Source organism: Tympanuchus pallidicinctus, unplaced genomic scaffold (genome assembly GCF_026119805.1).
Source record: "Tympanuchus pallidicinctus isolate F22 unplaced genomic scaffold, pur_lepc_1.0 scaffold31, whole genome shotgun sequence".
Classification (NCBI taxonomy): domain Eukaryota; kingdom Metazoa; phylum Chordata; class Aves; order Galliformes; family Phasianidae; genus Tympanuchus; species Tympanuchus pallidicinctus.
The window spans coordinates 7,464,940-7,485,773 of record NW_026294749.1 but is presented as its reverse complement, the minus strand read 5'-3'; the positions used below and the strand labels follow the sequence as shown (position 1 = coordinate 7,485,773).

Genomic DNA, 20,834 nt, shown 5'->3' with positions numbered 1-20,834 from the left:
CAAAATTCTGCTTTGGATAGTCAGAAAAGCTTAAAAAAAAAAAAAATAAATGTAAAACATACAAAGAATTTGAAAATCCCTTGGAAGTGAAACTGGGAATTTGCAATGGCAGGAAAGGACTGAGGGCATGGGGAAATGCAGGACCGAGGAAAATGTTTGTTAGAAGTCGAGCATCTGGAGTCGATTTCCATGCAAACACAATGTGTCTGTGAGAGGTTCTTGTTTAGAAACTGAGTTCTGGTCATTTTTTCCACGCAGCAAACTATAAGGACTTTGCTCTTCAGAGATAACCCAATACTCCCTTGTAACTGAAGTGAGCTGGAGACTTTTATTGTCTGCATGTAATAGTAAGACATTTGTCAGAGCTTGTGACCTGGCTAAATTGTCTGTGTTGGCACAGCCATTGTAGAATAACCTGAAGCAGAATAAAACATTGTGGGGAATTGTATTGGAATAGCTTCACGAGACATACTCACAGTAACCTTAGAGTGGGGGAGAGGGCAGAGACTAAAAATGTGGGAAGGTCTGAGACAGAATTTGACCACTGTGCACTGCCACAGGCACATGAAAATCAGGCAGCAATCCTGTACGCTTCAAAAGCCTAAGATGCTGCCAACACTCTGAAGACTTGTGCAGCTTTTTCTGATGCCTTATGTTATCATGTAATCACTGAATGGTTAGGGTTAAAGGGCCTGTTCTTGCAGGACCACCTAGAACAGGCTGCCTGGGACCAGGATCAGATGGCTTCTCACTCTTTTCCATGACCTGTGTCATTAGGTGCCTGCCTCATTAAAGCAGTGGTCCCACATTTTCCCTAGCCTTCCCTTTGTAAACTATGGCATGAATTTTGACATCTTTGAACAAATTCAACGTATCTTTTGACATCTTCCAACAGATTTGATTCCACTTGTGCTTTAACTTTCCTAAATTCTTCCCTGCATGATTGGACATTGTTTGTATACTCCTCCCAGCTCACCTGCCCCTGCCTCCACCTTCTGTATGCTTCTGTTTTGTGTTCAACTTTGGCCAGGAGCACCTCATTTATCCATGCAGGCTTCCTGGCATTTTTGCCGTTCCTGAGCTTTGAGGAAGTGATCCTTGAATATTAAGCAGGTTTCTTGGACCCCTCCTTCTCTTGAAAGTTCTGACGCTGGCCTTATTCTTAAAACATGAAATGTCAAGTTACAAAGGAACAGAACTCGGAGAAAGGCAAGACATAATGAAAGGCAGGTGGTACAATCAAATCTGAGGCAGTCAGGTTTGCAGCAATGAGTGAGGAAGCTGAGACAAGTGAGCTGGCATGCCTCTCATTCCTCCACTGATGACTTGCATTTCCTCGTGCTTTCTTTACATTTGCTCTAGAATCCTTTAGACAGAGGTCAGCTACTCTACAGTGCCTTGAACCAGAGGGTGGACGTGGATTTACTAGCACTAGTAAACTTTGAGGAGAAATAAGACACAATAAAGACTTAGAACAGAAGACTTAGTCAAGGGAAAGGGGAATAAAAGTACCCGTCGAAAATGTGCCATACATGGTGGATTTTGGAGGCAAAAATCAGACATTTTCACTGCTGTAGAGCATCCTTTCAGCTGTCATATTACATTAGAAAACATAATGGGGCCCTGAATGCAATAGAATTAGTGCAGTGTAAAATACTGGCAGCTGTTCTATCTGCAGTAGCATATTAGACTATTCACTGGGCTTCAAGAGAAGATGAAATTGATGGTGGAGTATCACATAACTTTACAGTATTATCTCAGAATATATGACTACCCGAAAAAGAAAAGTGTTAAGGAAGACCGCAAAGTGTCAGGAACAGGAAAGGGAAGGAGCTTCTGGGATGGTTTAGCCCCTGGGACATCAAGCACCTGTTTCTCTAAGAGGAGAAATGAAGGTTTTTGGAGCATCTGGAGAATGTTTTGATGAGAGCATTCAAGAAGGAACTGAACTCTTAGTCTTGAGAGTGATATGCAGATGAGATAAGTTGAACCTAGCTGTAAGCTTGGCTCCAAACAAACTGACTCCTGCCTGGCAGGCTGTCTCCTTTTATGGAGAAAGCCTGGATATGAGGATGGGGAATTCCTTACACTGGGGCAGAGAATGCTTTAGAAAAGGCAGAGATCACAATTCAGGTGATACCATTTCCCAGAGCAGCCAAATAGTCCAAATGCTCATTGCTTACACTGCTTTGGGCTTAGCTGGAGGTGGATGAGCCGATTGGGCCACAAAAAAACTTTCATGGCAGATGGCCCAGAACCTTTCCCTGCAGCTTCTACAAAGACCTCCTGAAGGCAGTATGTACTTGAAGTTTGCATCGCCTGGGATGCTCCCCAGCAGGGTCCGGGTGCAACTAAACTGCCACCTGCCAACCCACCAGACGATAAGGGTTCCTAAACATGCTGCCTCTGCATCTCCACTGGCCCTGTGCACATGAAGGAGAAGAGACACTCATTTGAGCAGAGTTCCCTGGCCCTGCTGAAGGAATGATCTGCCATCTTTGTAGCCTCTGCTGTTCGAGATCAGGGTCTGCTGCTTGCACAGCTTGCTTTTATATCAAAGACAGTTGATTACGGAGGAAAGATGATTTCTGTCATGATTACTGCAACAAAACGAATTGTGAAGACCTTTCCAGAGCACCAATAAACTCGGATACTCTGCAGGATAAATTGTCCAGCCTTACATTACAGACGCTTGCTCATTTAGCAAATACAATATATTGAATGCTTATTTTATTAATTACCGATTAGCCATCAGTGTTCTGCCTCCTGAATTCAGGGATGTCAGTGAAGAACCATGTGGCTGAATTTACCATGGTGCTAAAATATGCCTTTGCTGTAGTTTGCTGGTTTGCAAGCTATTCATCAGAAGGGTGAGCTATGAACGTTAAAGATAGCATACTTGGAGATACATTGATGTAGTCTACTGAAATTGAGAACACTTCCTCTTCTTTAATGTTATTAACATAAACAGTAATTTTACATGGTCAAGTCCGAGGTTAAAGGATTTACTTTAAACCCCACATATGGACTGCACAGTGGCTTTGAATTCCACTGCACTGAAATATGAGCATAATTCTCATCTGCACTTACCTTTAGAAGACCACTTGGAGATTTCCTGCACGTATGCAAAAAGCTCTTCATTTCCAAGTGATCCTTATGCTAATGCTATCTATTAGGGAAAGCACGCAAAGCTCAAACTTTGCACCAGGTGTAATGACAAGCTAATTAACTAATTAATTTTCTTGGCACTGGTCCCTTTATCCAGAAGATATTTAATCTCATATAAAACACATATGTATAACATTAAATTCTATTAACTATATGGTTAGTTGTTCAGAAAGTTAGCTCTGTTTACTCACATACAAAAAGCCGAGTATGGAATTCCCATGTTTCTGCACGGAGACATGACCGCGTGCCCAGCAATACAGCTTGTGCTCACAGTAATAACCACAGTACACATACATAAGCACATGTATATTTAAAAGCTTGTAAAAGCTTTTAAAAGATGTTTAAAAAAGCTTTTAAAAGATTGGAGTCTGGATGAAAAATTGGTTTTATGTGCCTAGCTCCTTAAAGTGGGTTACCAATGTTAATCTCCTGCACATGTATTGTCAAATAGGATATAACAAGGGGAGAAATACAAACAGTAACTCCAGAATCTGGGTATCGTTTCCTCTGTCCTCCCCTGGTCTTCCCAGTACATGAAAAACATTGGCATCAGGCTCTCAGGATGGGGGAGAAGCCAGGGAACCCCAGGAGAGGCAGAGAAATGCTTTTGATCAACATTAAGGAAAGAAGGGAGAGAGGGGTCGGAGTGTTCCTAGCTGCCGTAGCTGCTTACTGGGCACGTGGAAGAGGACAAAGCCTGGCTTTTCTCACAGGTGCTTGGTGGTGGAAGGCACCAGGCCACAGTGGAGCACATGCAACTCCCAGCTAGGCTGCCCCATTTTTGTTAGCATTAAACAGCAAAAGAAAAATAAAAATCTTTCTAAAGCCAGAACACAACATCTTGAAATTACTTCCTAGTTTGTTTCAATTTTTATTAATATTTGTCATACTTTCAGTCAAGAGAGCACTGTGTGGACTCTACATGGCCTTTTGTTTACTGGAGAAATAAAAGATGATTTCTATTACTGACATAAGCTATTTCCTTGTTACCGCCACAAGCTTTCATTATATTATATATACACTATATATCACCATGAATAATTTTGCCCAGCAGAGAAATGTGGCTTCCTCTGAGGTAAAAGCTGACAGTGATTTGACAACTAAAAGCAACACTACAATCAATTCAGGACAGGAAATGAAGGATACCACACCCCATAGAATCTGCAAAGGAAACAAAGGTAGACTAAATATACTTGTTGTCGGAATAAGTTAGATTTTGAATACAGACTGTCGGAAGAATTAGGGGGCTGAAGTGGATGGAAACTCTGAAGAGGAAATTGTAACTCCATAATGCGTTCTGGTTTAGATTCTGCAGAGAAAAGATGGGAGAAACAGCTGCTGCGATGGAAAAACAGGGACTTGTACTGCTTCTATGAGAGCAGGGATTAGGAGTAGTGAGAGATCCCAGGAATAACAAATACCTTCCTGGACTGGCAACAACTCTGACTGAAATGATAACTTCTGATGCTGAACAAATAATGTCCATTTTTCCCCAATGGTCACCTGGGTGCCTCTGGGGAGATCTTGCAGTCCAATGCTGCTTCCTCCTGCCTGTTGCCTACCATTAAGAGATGTCTCTCCTCAGCACGTCTTCTCCTCTATGGTAACATTAATAAACTGTGTCTGCACATTTGGTGCCCCACCTTATAATGTGAAGAGACATCTGCCCAAGGAGAAGCTACAAGCAGCCAGACTGTATCCAGTCTGCAGAACTTTGAATAAAAGGCCCTGGTTTCTGGTGGTGACAGGAATTCATCTCATCCTGATTTGGAGATGCAGCAAAAGAGAGGTCACACTGCCAAGGTCCATCAAGATCATGGGTCAATGACACCGTTTATCCCATAGGCAAGGGAGCATGTAAGGGTGATGTGTTTTGTGGTGACAGCATCACCTTCTCCTCTCCAGATTGCTCCACTGACCTTTTGCCATAGCAAATCATAATCACAAATTACTCAGATGAAGCAAATTCCTACTGTTTATGTTTGAACTCATACATCAAAACAACAGTAATATCAGTAATAACAGTAATCATTTGTGACGTTAGACTTGTGTTTTTCCATGATGGCTGCTACCTATGAAAACTGCTGACAGATAGAGACAAGTCTGAAACATACTCAGAAATGAGGATCCTTGCTTTACTGAGACAGAATTAAATGTCTAAAAAGATCCTGATATCTTGGTGTGTTTTTTTGAAAGCACATCAAACTTGCTGTCAATGAGAGTTTGTCAACTAGTAGATTTTTTCCAAAATTCATAGGTACATACATACATTTGGAGTCTTCAATATATCTTAAACATACTGATGTACACATGTAGGTCAGAAAGACTGTAGAAGACACAGCCTTGCCAGAGCATTTTAACTACAAGGCCACCTTTCCTTTCAGAGCAACACAGCTCACCAGGATAACAGTAACAGAAAACAGGGCTGACAAGGGTGTTGAGAGTTTATCTCATCCATAGCCCTGCACAGGACTGAGATCTGTTTGACTGTATTTACTCCTGGTGTTAAGTGTGCAATGCGCAAGTGTGTAATGGTAACTCATTTTCAATTTGTTGCCCATAGATAATCACCTGTTTTTGCTGCCTTTGTCTGGTGCTAAGGACAATTTAGATACCTTCTTGGTTCAGCTTCCTCACAAAGTTTAATAGAAGGGTGCATAACTACCATTTTCCCTGGCTACCAACACAGCTGAAACTCAGGCTCAGGCCTCTGCAGCTTTTTCCAGTCACTCCCATTCACGCATCTAGCTCTGTCGATCCTCCCCTCTAATCCAGGATTCAGATGAGCTTGTTTACCACAATCCCATTTTCCGTGTGATTTATCCCCAGCACCTGATGTGTGAAGAGGCAAGCAACACACAACACATGCTGCAGTTAGAGGTTAGGGATGAGCTCTTGCTTTAGGCACTTGTTTTTCTCTCATTAGTGAAAGCTAACAATAAATGTGAGAATTGTAGACGTCAGAGGTAATTAGGAAGAAATTATTTCATGTTACCCAACAAAAGGAGGCCTGTGAATAAAGCTTAATCCTACTGTCTGTCCACTCTTTCTATCCCTAAATGACTCTGAGATGAAGAGGAAACAAAATGCTATCCACAGCACTGGATGAACAGCCGTTAGGAGATTCAGCCCTAACAGGGGCCATCTAGTTTCCATCATCTGGCTGAAAAAAGCCTCCCCTCAATGGGACTGCAACACAGTCTAAATAATTAATTGCTTCAAAGAGCTGAGCCTCTTCACCACAGAATATTTTGATAAATAAAAAGATCTCTTTGGATTATTCATTCCCCCCAGGGTTCTGAAAGAACTGTTGTGCATTTCCAGAGGCCAGATACCTCACAGTCCAGCATCCAATGGAGCCGTGACTGTGGTGCTACGGAGTGGCCTGTGCCCTGCCATGGCCATGCACCACTACCAGTCTCAGCATTTCCTCCAAATGGCAACACATGACCTACTCTCAAAGCTCAGATCTTTTTTTGTGTGTGTGAAATAAGAGATCTCGCATCTGTTGATGTAAGAAACGAGTCAGGAGGCAAACTTAGAGCAGCCATGCCAGCACACCCCCAGCATGGGAGGCCAGGTAGGGGAGTCCTGCTCTGCCTGCTGACACCTGACACAGCCTATGGACAGGACAGAGCTGGTGAAAGCAAGCTGACAAGGGATGGGTGCAATCAATAGGTTAGGGACTGTTTTATGAATAATAAACGCTTAAGCTATTGAACTGGAACATCAGTCACATGTAATCTTTGTAAGAAATCTCTTTTGGACCATGTTCTAACAATCCATCTGAAGGAGAATGGCCACTAACACAGTGATAACATCACACTGCTTCTTATTGGGTTTGTTCACCTGAAAACCACAACTGGCCAAAGCTACTGGACTGTCTTCCATGAGCATTATGTTCAAGATGAAAAGAAATTTTGAAGACAAGAAAATGATCCAACTACCTCTGCAGATGAGCTCTTCCTTTAACACTGGTAACACCTCTGCCAACTTCACTGTGACTCTGAAAAAGCTATCCTTTACCCATACTGCCTGTTTTTTTTTTTTTACCTTTCTGTATGGTTCTTCTGTTTACAAACATTCCGCAATGCTCTTTCTCCTCAACACTCACCCTCACGCATAGAGACACAAAGATAACTGACAGCTGATGTGAGCAAGTGCAAAAACCTCACAGCAGCCACATGACACTTAAAATCAATGGCAATTTTTTTTATGTGTGTGGTAATTCACCAAGTCCATTTCACCTCAGGATTTGTTTCTAGGCAGTGTTTTTCAGCACACCTGGGGAAGACATAGTATTGATTGGGGAGTGTGGAGATTAGATTACTTTTCTGATCAAGATAGTAGGTAACCATCATCTGTCAAACTTGCCATTCCATAACAAAGATGTATGGCTTTTCACAGTACATTTTTAAGTCACAGACGTCTTCCAACTATTTCCAAAGCGTCAATGGGACTACAAACACATCTGGCAGGTATGTCTATATTTCATATGTACATATTTACAGCCAGATGCATAAAAAGACAGTCTCTCTGATCTATCTTCCTACTTCCTATTCTTTGTCTTCTGATACTTGCAATATGTTATTTATATTGCTTCAGATCGATATTTTCCACTTGCTGCTGTAGGGATAGCATCCCATCATGTATTAAAGAGTGAATAAATCTAAGGTTATACAATAAACAGCGCAGTGTGCTACTGCATATCTGTCAGTGTGGCTTGCCACTGACTGACTCACTGCCTTAAAGCCAAAAGAACATACACAGTAACACACTCACCAGGCTCAGGAATTGGATGTCCATCAATCAAAGCCATAGAAGAGGCAAAAGGTAATGTCAGGAAACTTCAAGAAGGTACTTTCTTATTTATTTGTTTCTAATTTAATTATTTTTGTTAATGTGCAGAAGGCTGTTTCCCTACGCCATCTCTCTGCTTTCACAGTCAAGGCGGTTAAATAAGACTCCAACAACTGACAGCTCCTGGCAGTAGCACAGCACAGAATGCAAAATCTTACTGGATTGCCTGAGGCATCTGCTGATGATCAGCAGCAGTCCCCTGACACTCTGCTCACCTGGATAGCCTTTAATCTTCCCTGTCTTGTGACTTGTAGTCAACCTGGTCCTGTGCCCTAAGGTGGGCAGGAGTGTACTGATGAGACAGACATGACACTGATGAGATAAAGGGTGTATTGAGAAACAACAAGGTCCCTTAACACCAATTCTGACTGTTAGGCAAAGCGAAGCATAACATTCTATACTATCAGATTTTTTGTATAATTGCTTGACCTTATTCCATGAGGGAAGCAATTCAGTAAGAGCAGATAAGGACAATGCCATGCATTCTTCAAAAGCAGTGGACCAAAATCTCAGCTTCAAGACTCTTGTATCTAACTGCTGATGAGCCTCTTTGCTACAATTGAGGGTTAAGAGACTGTTTTAGACAGCCTCCCTTATAGGATGAATGACAGATTGCCCACAGTCTAAAGACACATGTCTCAAGGTATGGCAGAGGGACCATCTTACCAGATCAAGGGAGCACAGAATCCTCAGCAAAGTTTGAAGCAGTGTATAACTATAAAGAAATATATAGACACATTTTCTCTAAAGGGCTTTTGTGCTTACTGAATAATACAACAACAGAAGAAGCTTGTGTGATCTCTTAAAATCACCACTATGATTTCTCAGGAAAAGAGAAATGCAGGGACTGGCACTGGAACACTTGTCTTGGTGGAAGAGGATAGTCACACAATTGCTGGAGACATGCAGCATTGCTGTGCTCTGTCTATCACTGCTGGACCTCCTCCTTGCCAGAGGCTCCTGACAGGCCATGTCTTTGTCACTGTACCAAGAATGCCTCCAAGATCAGTTCCAGTTCATATCTGTATCCTGATTTTGCAGTCATAGCCCAGAAATACATCAGTCCTCTCACTGATTTCCACTGAAAGCAAAGTTCAGTCTCTCCATCCTGCTCTAACCTGACTGGGGAACCAGTGGTTCTCTGAACGTTAGACAGCCAGAATGACAGTCAGAAGGCAGAAATCTGACTTCTCCCTCTGCTTGCTAGTCTTCTGGGCCTTGTTTTACCTTCTATTTTTCCTTCTAGCTTAAGGCCACTTACATGCACTTCTTGTGTAGCTTGTGAAGATATGCAAGCACCAGAGGGATGAAATGGAGGAGGAGACTGGGAGAACCTCAGCAGGCAGAGCAAAAATAAAACTATACCCACTTAAAGATTTATTTGTGCAGATGGTCTGCATTTCAGAATAGAAGTTAATGGAACTATAAGGGTTTTTAACAGCCAAGAACATGGTCTCTAGCATTTGCTTCCTATCCCCAAGTCATGTGGTTCTGCATCTTAATTCACTATTTTTGCTTCTGGTTGCATAGTTAAGTGTCACATTTTGGAGGAATCCATTCTGGTTTGTTTAGAAGAGATGGTCTTCTAATTAGTTGCTGCAATTGTTGAATAAGGATTGCCAGAAAACAGTCTGTGGCACAGGCACGTTTTGCAGTAAGATCAGTTTTTGCTTGGGCCTGCCTTTGCTGAGCCTTGGAACAGGATATACATCAGTGAAGCAATCACATGAGTCATAGAATTACAGAACTGTAGGGGTTGGAAGAGACCTTTAAAGACCATCAAGACCAGCCCCCTGCTAACGCAGGTTCCCTACAGTAGGTCACACAGTTAGGTGTCCAGATGGGTCTTGAATATCTCCAGAGAAAGACTCCACAAGCTCTCTGGGCAGCCTGCCCCATGCTCTGTCACTCTGACAGTAAACAGCTTCTTCCTTGTGTTAGTACAGAACTTCCCACATTACAGTTTCTGTCTGTTGCCTCTTGTTCTATTGCTGCACACCACTGCACCCCACCAACTTGACTCTTGCACTTCAGATACTTATAACAGTTACGAGATCTCTTCTCAGCCTTCTCTTCTACTGAGGAGTCCCACGTCTCCCAGCCTTTCCTCCTACAGGAGATGCCCCAGGCCACTGATCATCTTTGTCTGCCCTACTTTTTCTAGGAGGTGCCTGTCCTTTCTGAGCAGGGGAACCAGAACTGGACACAGTTCTCCAGAGGCTCGTCAGGGCAGAGTAGAAGAGGAGAATCACCTCCCTCGACCTGTTGGCCACACTCTTTAATGCACCCCCAGATGCCATTGGCCTTCTTGGCCACAGGGGCACACTGCTGGCTCATAGCCAACCTGTTACCCATCAGGACAGCCAGGTCTTTCTCTGCAAGCTGCTCTCCAGGAGGTCAGTCTTTAACATGTATTGATGTACGTGGTTATTCCTCCTCAGAAGCCTACACTTGCTCCTGCCAAATTTCATCAGTACACTCTGCCCAGTTCTTCAGTCTGTCCAGGTCTTGCTGAATGGCAGCACAGCCTTCTGGTGTGTCAGCCACTCCTCCCAGCTTTGTACCATCAGCATCCAGGTTACTGATGAAGATACAGAACAAGACTGGATCCAGCACAGATCCCTGGAGAACACCACTAATTACAGACCTCCAGCTGGACTCCATGCCACAAGTGAAGCATCAGTCTAGTAGGCTACAACAGTCCAAATCTGTCTCATAACTGAGCTAATACTCAGATGTGTAGTGGGCTATATTCTGCTCTAAGATACAGCCTCTGCAGCCTCATCTTTGCAACTGATCCAATACTTGCCAGGACACTATTCTACTAACTTGGGAAACAGTTACATGGTTAAGTCAGTTCAGGAGTCTCCCTACCAGCTGGCAGATGCAATAATAAAACCACAAATGTTTTCTGCAGCTACTGCTACTTTTAAATAAGATATGATCAAAAAAGCTCTGAGCCAAGTGGGTTCTTGGTGCAACTCTAACAAGGCTGGACTATACTTGGGATGATTTTGGTTCAATGCAGTATGCCAATGGTCAATCTCTCAATATGCCAGTCTGTAAGCTTCTTTTAAAATAACATTCTCTTTATAGTACTAAATTTTGATTTGCCAAATGGTACAGCTAATGAGCTCTTCTAAACTAAATACTGTGAGGAATTATGCATAAATACTGAAGTGTCCTAATCAGCCTCTTGCTGAAAATTATTTGATCCATTACAGACAACAATAACTATTTGCTGAAGTTTTTATTTTGCCTTTTCTACTTCTGTAAGTAGCACACGTAATTTCATTGGCTGGTTATTTTAAACTACAGAGGACCATTGGTAGAATAGCACAAATCCCTCTGAAATCCAAAATTGCCATCTGCAATTATATTCTGCATCTCACATCTTCTCTAAAGACTATAAATGCTTCACCACTTTAATTTTGCTTGGCATTTGCATTACTGTGGGACAATTACTAAGCAATGGCAAAAGACAGATGGAGTAATGAAGTCTGGACACAAAGAAATATTGCCCAAATTGAAATATTCCCTCTATTTCAATCTCATATTTGTCAGCCTGTATACATTGATACATCACATTTAGATATAAGGCACTGTTAAGACATGTACCCTTCTTTTTGATGCTGAGACATCTGTGTTTTTCTGCATATTAGAGATGAGGAAAGCGGTTTTTCTCCTTACATTTCTTGATTACTCAAAAAGATGAGATACTGAATGGTAAACTCTTGTCATTAAAAGGTCAGAGTGAAAAGTATGTTTTTCCAGATAAGGCTAGTGGAATTCTACCAATTTCAGTGATATTACACAGGTAACAAATGAGAATGAACCAGCAATAGCTCAGCTATTTTTTGTTTGTATATGCAGTTTTAATTATTGGAAGCACATGTGATTTCTAAGTTATGCTACAAGACAAACTCAAGCACTATACCTCAAACTCTGAACAAGCACAGATATTAGTACAAATGCACTTGGGGAAAAAAACAGTGACATTGTGAGAATAGGTGGCTTACACAGGAAGGGTTCTGGGTATTGCCAAAGTAAGCTTCCCCATGTTAAAAATACATATGCTGAAGAAACATACTTCATGTCAAAAAAAAGCATGCTTTGGAGACATAAGAGATCAAATATTTATAATAAAAAAATCACCTGGAGCACAGCGAGCTATAGTTGACATTTACAAGTTATATTATTTACCTTCATTAGACAGAGCAGTAAAACTTTTAAGAAACACAGATAATCTAGGTGCATAATCAAAGAATATTAGGATGCTATAATCACAAAATAAACAAGAGAGTTAGGCAAAGCAGACCATGAAAACAAAAGAGAGCAAATAGAAGGCTTACGCCTATCCTGAGCTCAGTCACAAAACACCAGCAGAGCAGATCTCCAGCAGAGACCCTTCCCCACTGGCAGCCAGCTCTTAAACAGGTCTAGGAGAGGTGCAGCCAGGCTCCCCCCCTTCTGGCACACAGCTGAATTGCCTTCACCTGTGCTCCTGTGGCTGACTCAGTGCTCGCCTCAGGTGGTCAATCAGAGGTTCAGGCTGTACCTCAGCAGTTGCCATACACGAGGCAAATGGGCAGCACAGAAAAAATGCTGTTTAATGTCATTGTAGGGTCAAGTGATGCAGCTCAAGATTCACTAAAGATAAAAATTTCAACTCCTCACACACCTCAAAGGGTTCAAAATTAATTACGTAAGAACAAGACTGGGATCTTGTTATCCTGTATTGCTCTTTTGGACCATCAGCTTCACATTCATTTAACAAGGTATTAAGCTGAACAAAGACCGGATTGAACAATTTTGGTGCCCATCAACAGTGCAGCACCATCTTTGGTCACCACTGCTGTAGCCCTTCACAAAAATACTGAAGAGTTAAGACAGGTTTTGGAGAAAGCTAAGTGTGATTCAGCACAAAGAAAGACTTTCAAAGATGGACTGGAACAATGCAGTTAGTTTATTCCAAAGAATGGATACATGAGTCCTGCATCCCTGCAATAAAACCAATGCTCCTCCACCCCATAAAAAAAAAGAAAAGAAAAAAAGAAAAAAAGCCAACAGAAAACTGGCTGGTCCTCCTTGTGGATTTCTTGGTTAAACCAGAAGGCAACCAATAGCACTCACTGGCTCTACATACAACCGAGCTGATAACATAACAGCGTTAGATCAACTGCAGAAATTATGGCCAGAGCACAGGAAGTTCATAGACATTCCTACCTGGCCTTGCTTTACTAATCCTTGATGGAAATGTTTCATTAATGGGTACCCCTCTATGTTCCATACAATACAGAAAAACAGAACAGCTGGTGAATAAAAGCTGTTATAAAGAAGAAAGAGTGTACGAAAGTAAATCTGTTCAAGCCTGACACAACAAAAAATACCGAAGGATGAAAGTATTTTGGATGAGAAGAAGACTTGCCTACTCAATGGCGACTCAGTCAGCTGAGCAAGTTATGCCTCTGTCCCTTGGTCAAAATAACAGATTATCAAATGGCACCTACAGCTACAATCCAAAATGTTATCAAAGATGAACTTATCCCAGCAGTGCACTGAAAACAACCACACCCATGTAGTTCATGCATGTACTTATATGACCAAAGATCCTGTACTATACACCTGGAAAATGAAACCTCTGTATGGAATGTTACAGCAGCTTCAATTCTTACAGCATTTTTCTTTTTTCCCACGGCTTTTCCTCTTGCATATTGTGAACAAACAGATCTCAGATGTTTGCAGAATACAGAAAAAAGGTGTGTCCCACCACATGTTTCCAAAAGCAAGAGCTAGAAAAACATCAATCTCCTACCTTGTTAACTTTGTCCCAATCTGCTGCCTAAGTTCAAGTCTCTCCTCATCAGTCTGCATAGGGAGGATGTTCTTTTCTTCCAACTCTCGCTTGGAAGGCCTGTTGCTGAGTTTGATTGCTAAAGAGTCCTTTCTGCAGACTTTCATTGCCAGGGAACCTGTGGGAGAGAGGAGAGGCGCTGCCAAAGGAGCTGTCATCATTACATTCCAGCATACAGCAGGCAAGGAAGTGGCAGGCAAGGGAGGGTGCTACATTCTTATTTATGCTGGTATGGACTGTGGGAAAAGGGGCATCAATTAACATCTGGTTTTCAGTTAGCCTCAATTCATGCCATAATACAGAAAGGATGATTTTTGTAGTTACACAGGAAAAAGAATATTGCTCCGCAGAGGGAAATAGAGAATAAAGGCCTGTTTCATAATTTCTAGAAGCATCTGTGGTGTTTTGGAATTCATAATGGAATGAATAATTAAACCTCTGAGAGGGCAGCAGAGCTACAGCATGTGGAAAGAGAGAGGCATCTCTCTATTGCAGTGTAACACCAAGACATCCAAGTTAGCATTAAAAAAAAAATCAAGTCTATGAGAAGTGGAATAGACCTTTAAGTAGCTTAATTAGCTGATTCTGCTTCTCAGGCACTGACAGTGGGAAAGACAGTGTGAAAATCAGTGGTCTTTCATGGCACAAGGTTGCTTCCCTTGGTTTGCACCCAAAGCAGACTGTGCAGGGCAGACTGTAAGCCCCTAAGAGGTTTTAGACTTTGTCAGGAAAATGCCAGATAACGCACTTCTGCTTTGCTTCTGCATTTAAGACAAAAGATTCTGATTTCACTTGCAAAGTAAGGTAAGATTCTGAGATGATGAAATATGCCTGTTTTAGAAACTTGTGTGTGCTTTAAAAATGGTGTGATTATACTGCTATTGGTTTTCAGGAGCAAAAAAATTGAATGGCCTGAAACTTCAGCTCAAACTGCAGGATGGCAAGATGTCCTTTGTGTCACCACAAAGTAAGGTACCTCATCTTCATGATGGCACACCAAGACAGCTGTTTTTCCCAGAGATCAGAAATGGGGCAAAAGTCCCTCCAAACTGCAGTTGCGATACAGCTGTCAATCTATTCATATTTGTCACTACTATGGACCATGTTAAACTGGAATAAAATCACACATAATCCAGCAGTGGCATTTTATATTCATTTTGTGCTGATACAAGCACCTCAACAGATTGTAAGTCAGTATAGAACTGCCTACAGCAGTTAGATAGTTATCACGGGGTATATAAATTTGATTCCCAGTTTGAGTAACAGTGATGCAAATATGAAATAACTCCAGAAAAATAAAAGAAGTTATCCTCATGCAAAAACATTGTATGGTAAAATCAGATTCATTTCCTCAGTTATGTAAGATCAAGTCAAGATTTCAGGTTTACAGATTAAAAAAACTAAAGAACAAAAACAGAACTGAAAAAAAAACCTGGGATCTAAACACAAACCAACTTACTCCCACACATACTCTCACACTGTTTGCAAAGTAAAATGCATCGGAGTGGAAAGCAGAACTGTGCTGCATTCCTGTGCAGAACAGAGCATCTGTATACCAATCATCTGCACAATCCTCTCTACCATCGTAATCTAAATTGCACACCACAGACTTTTTAAGTAGGTGTGCTCCTAGGAAGAAAAATAAGATTCTCCTCCCCCACTTTTTATTCATATCTTCCTGTATAGAAATTTCAAGACTATTTTCTCTATTATTTGGCCTGTATTTAGGAGTTTTATTCTCTGGTTTTATCCCTCTAAAAGCATGTGCAAACTTCTGATTTGGATGTGATTTAATACTGACAATGCTCATAAGATCTGATTATCTATCTGTAGCACTTCGTAACCCTGCTGAAATGATCTTGACTTAAGCCAAAGTCATTGCTTCTCTATAATGCTGACACTTGGAGTAGTGAATCTGAAAGTCAGTTTGAAAGTAAACTAAGATAAAACAAAAAAGGTCATTTGAATTCTGTATGAGAACTATCCAAAGGGATTAGGGTAATCAGTTTAAATTCATACTCAAAGCCATGGTCAAGAAAGAAAATTTGCAGGCCATGTGTTTCCTTTGCGTATTTCAGAGGAAAACTTCATTAAATGAGAAAGGAAAAATGGAATGCATCTAACTTGTAAATAACGAGTTATCCTCATCTTCGTCTTCCTCTTCCTCCTCTTCCTGTCTTGGGTAGAGACAGGAAGAATCTTCATAGTCAGCTTCATGAGGCACATTTTCTTTATTGTCATCGCATTCGATCACAACAGTTGGCACTTGTCTCATGTCTGGAAGGCCTCCAGGTCCTGTTTTTGTAACATTGTCACCTGTGTGTAAACCAGAGCTGTTGGGAAACAAAAACAAATAAATGAACTAAAAGGAAACAGTGCAATGGAAGACTGGGTTGCTTCACTTACTGCTTTTAGTAATGGTCTTACATCCCTTTTTGAGAAGAAACTAGAACAGAAATATCTACTGTTTAGCTCTGCTTATGTGCTGATTTCAGAGTCTTTCAACAAGGATCCCACTAATACAAGCAATGAAATAGGAACACGAAGAGTTGAAGACTGAAGTCAAACATCACTCATGTTGCTTTCCTATCGTGAAATGAGAATCAGAGATCTGTAGGCAAAAATGATCATAGAATCACAAAATCACAGAATCACAGAATGACCTGGGTTGAAAAAGACCACAGTGATCATAGTTTCAACCCCCTGCTATGTGCAGGGTCACCAACCACCAGACCAGGCTGCCCAGAGCCACATCCAGCCTTGGCCTTGAATGCCTCCAGAGATGGGGCATCCACAACCTCCTTGGGCAACCTGTTCCAGTGCTTCACCACCCTCTAAGTGAAAAACTTCCCCCGATGATGTTTGCTGAAGTTTATTCCTTACTGGGGAGAAACTGTTCTACCTCTCAAGTCTCAGCTGAGACAACAAGTGCATGAAAGGTGAGGAACACGTGCCTGTTGGACACTCTCTGTGTCAAATTCTCATTTTACTTTGCACAAGAATTCAAGAGTGAAAGCAAATGTGCTGACCAAGCTGCACTTGAAGCACTCAAATTTGGGAGTGACCATACTAAGTGCTAAGAAGCCTCAATTCTCTTCAGTACTACTCAGAGTACAAGAGGCATTCCACATCTTGGGGAAAAAAAAACCAACAAAAAAACCCCTCTTTAAATGATTTTCTGTGAAGTCAACTTGAAACATTTCTCTTTTTTTCTAATCTAAATTTAACATAGACTCTCAAGTGGCTGCCAAATAACATCCTAGAGAATGTTATAAAAACGTATTTTTGGGTACATAATGCTAGGACACAAAGAGCTTAGGGATTAAGGAGAATAAAAGGCTTCACATCCTGTGAGTAAACCATACCATGTTGTTATCACTGTGTTCAGCTTCTAAGGAATCATTTTATTAATTGCAACATTTATTATCACAGACTAAACAAGAATGCATAGTTTTACTGGATGCCTTGAAAAGAGGAACTCCATTTTCTTAGTAATATTCTATGTTTCACACCAAAATGCATGAAAAACTCACAAAAAGCTGGCTTGTGAATTTGTGTTAGACTTCAGTAGGTTCGATCTAAGATATTTTTAATGCAGCAGTAGTATTAGAACTCACCAGGTGAATTCTCTTAATGACACACAAATGTATTACAGCCTTTAAAAAATGAACTCCCAAGATAGTGCTACATTTTAAAAAAAATTCAATTTACTAATTTCATTTGAAAAATAATTTTGCTATATAACCTTTTTTTTTTTTTGTAGCTCCTTTAAGAGGAAAAGCAGGAAATTCAGAAGCCTGGATTTTCAAGAGAAACTAGAATAAAGAAATTCTGTTAATATTGCTAAAAGAATGGTGACCACAACCGCTGAATCATTAATTCACCTGATTTGAAAACAATATGTTCACAGAGAGTAAGTGCACGTTGGCTAAGCCCCTTCTGGAAACACAAATGAAAGCAGCAGAAAATAGTTCAGCACCCAGGAGCATTTGGTGCTTCATTGCTCCGTGAAGGATGGATGTAGGTTATGGACTCATCCATATGTGCATAGGGCAGCAGATATCAAAGTGGCTCACCAATGTAGGTTACCAAGCAGGTAGCAAACAGAAACAAGATTTACAAACCACCACACCTAATCTTTATTTGAACTACTGCTCTAGAAATAGAAGTCTTCTCATCTCATTGTAATTTTTGTGAATCGTCCATTTTCTAGCTAAAACTATTTTCTATTTTAAGTCCCTCATTTTTCCTAATGTTTTGTGTTTTTCTTGACTATACTCAGCCTTCTTCACATCATTTTGGCAAAGTCAGCTGTCGAAACAAAGCTTGTGAAATACATGCATTATTGCAGTATGCTTAAGAAAGATGTACCAAGGTCACTGTATATCTTTATTGAGTATAAACTCCTCTGGGTCATTAGCAAAAAAACCCCATAGTCAGGTGGTCTACACCACAATGTTTTTCAGCATTATTCTTTGAAAAGCACACTGTTGTTTTAAACTGTCCATTCTAAATCAGCTTCATCTTTTGCCATTAGAGTACAGAGCCATAGCTAAGCACGTACTTGTTTTAGAAAGATAAATGTATCTTAATGCATAGATTTGAATAATTCATAGCTGACTATGCACTTACTGTTGTATTATTCTTATGTGATTAAAATGGCAAAAATGTTACATTAGTACAGCTTCCAGTATTTCTAGTGAATCATGGAATCATAGAATGGCCTGGGTTGAAAAGGACCACAATGCTCATTGAGTTCCAACTCCCTGCTATGTGCAGGGTCACCAATCACCAGACCAGGCTGCCCAGAGCCACATCCAGCCTGGCCTTGAATGCCTACTGGGAAAAGATATTCATGAAAAATCAGAATTTAGGTGTATAAGTGGCTCATGTTACAGAAAAAAATGTAAATAGAAAAAAAAGTGAAATGCCTCCTGTAAATCTGCGGGAAAAAGCATATGCTTCTCCTCTATCATCATAGTCTCTTAGATTTGGAATAAAGAGTTTCAATCCTACCAGCATGTTCTGATCCATGGGACACTGTCCTGTACTCATCAGTTAAAACAAAAACTCAAATGACTGGTATATACATTGATACTGTTTGGGTATATGCGAGAGACAGAGAGAAGGAAGGCAGAGATATAAATATCATGTGTTTCTTACCTTAAGTAATACTGAAGTTTAGACAAAAAGCACTTATTTTGACAAGCTTTTTGGAAGATAAATGTTTTCTGAATCAAATACATTTTATATGATTTATAAGACACTGTAGGAATATTAAGTGCATTTCATTTTGTGAATGTATGGTCTGAAGCTGAACTCTATGTCCCAGAGGAAACGGTCTCACAAACTGTCTTTTGGACAGCACACTTTTCTGCTTCTCTGTCATGGATTCAATTCTAGTCCAGGGTGAGATACAGACACTTAACAGCTTCTCAGTGTATGCACTGAGTCAGTTCCTATTGTACAACAGTCCACAGAGTAATTGAAATCATTTCTTGTCTTGCCAGTCCGATGAAGAACTCTCTAGGCTTCAGGTCAAGAAGCTACTAAGTTGGAGTTAAAGGCATATTACGATGGTATAACAGGCTTTCTAAAGCTTCCCCTATTACTACCTTTTGCTGAGATCCTTTTGGGCATGGTCCTTCCTCTCAATTTCAATTCAGTCAGGAGGATCAAGCCTTTGGTGGATGCTAGTGGGAAATAATGGAGCTTCAGTATCTCTTAAAACGTGTCACAGACTGGTAAAAAATCATCAGAATAGGCGACCTTGAACACAGCAGGGGGGTTGAAACTAGATGATTGTTGTGGTCCTTTTCAGCCCAGGCCATACTATGACTCTGTGATTTATGCTGAGCATATATACTTTGGGTTGAAGCTGAAATCTATTTGCAGTAGGTAAAAATTACCAACAGACGTTGCAGAAAATAGACATGGAAATCACACCTCTTTCTGTTTCTTCTTAATCTATCAAAAATCTGGTAATTTATCAGGGAAAACGAAGGCACGCTGGCAGTGCAAATGATGTCTTAATAATCATATTACAACAAAGGATAGATTTCCCTTCTAGGAATAGTTTACAAATTGATGTTTTAAGTACCAGATTTTTTTTTGGCATCAGAAGTCTTAAGTGTGTAAATGAACCTAATGCTCTGTAGTGTCTGCAATAAAACTAAAAAAGATCTGGGAATTAACTGCAGTTTTAAGCAGCTAGAGGAAAAGAAGCTCAGTAGCTTTCTCAAGGTCAAACACAGCAAAATAACTTCTGGCTTTCTTTCTGGTACAGAGAGACAGCTCATTTTTCTTTGGCCAAAACTGTAGTGCATTGGCAAATCAAATATTGTTCTTCAGATGCTGCTAGGCTATCTGAATTCCAGAGACCCCATCTGCAAAAAAAAAAAAAACCAACAAAAAACCAACCAAACAAAAAACCCATCCAGATTGCTAGAAGGGGGTGTTTCACTCTTTCTTTCATCCTGTTCACACTCACAGTCCTGGTTGAAGGAAGGATTGTGAAGTATAAGATCAGTTTAGCAGACAAAATGTGGAACTGGTTTGTGTATCAATGGAATTTAACAGAGCTGAGATTCTACTCTATCAGGAACAAAAAACCAGACTCAGGGAAGAGAAAATAATTAATATAGGAAACAACTAAATAGAATGGAGAGCAGGATACTAATCTGTATTCATCTATGAGATTCTCCTTTATTAAAGAAAATAATCCCCCAAATCACCAGACTTGGAATCAATATTAAATGGAGTAGAAAGGCTATTATTCTATCATGTAGGACTGTTTCAAGATAAAGACTGATCAGCAAAAACAAATGCCTCAAGATTGTTGGCCCAAGAGCAGTGACCCAGTAGTGTCAGAAGGAACAGTAAAGCTCTGGATGTCACTATCTTATGCATGCAACAGAAGGGAGCACATTACTGAATTTTAAACAGAAGAAAG

General features: G+C 40.6%; 1 protein-coding gene across 10 annotated transcripts in view; it reads right to left on the bottom strand.

Moving 5' to 3' along the window:
• Positions 1-20,834, bottom strand: part of PHACTR1 (phosphatase and actin regulator 1) — a 287,644-nt gene that overhangs the window by 32,544 nt on the left and 234,266 nt on the right. For all 10 annotated transcript variants that reach the window (XM_052697782.1, XM_052697784.1, XM_052697783.1 and 7 more), the window contains 2 exons: positions 16,007-16,215; positions 13,844-14,000 (listed from right to left, as the gene is read on the bottom strand). In XM_052697782.1, the coding sequence (XP_052553742.1) occupies positions 13,844-14,000; positions 16,007-16,215 (366 nt within the window). The remainder of the gene's footprint in view (positions 1-13,843; positions 14,001-16,006; positions 16,216-20,834) is intronic.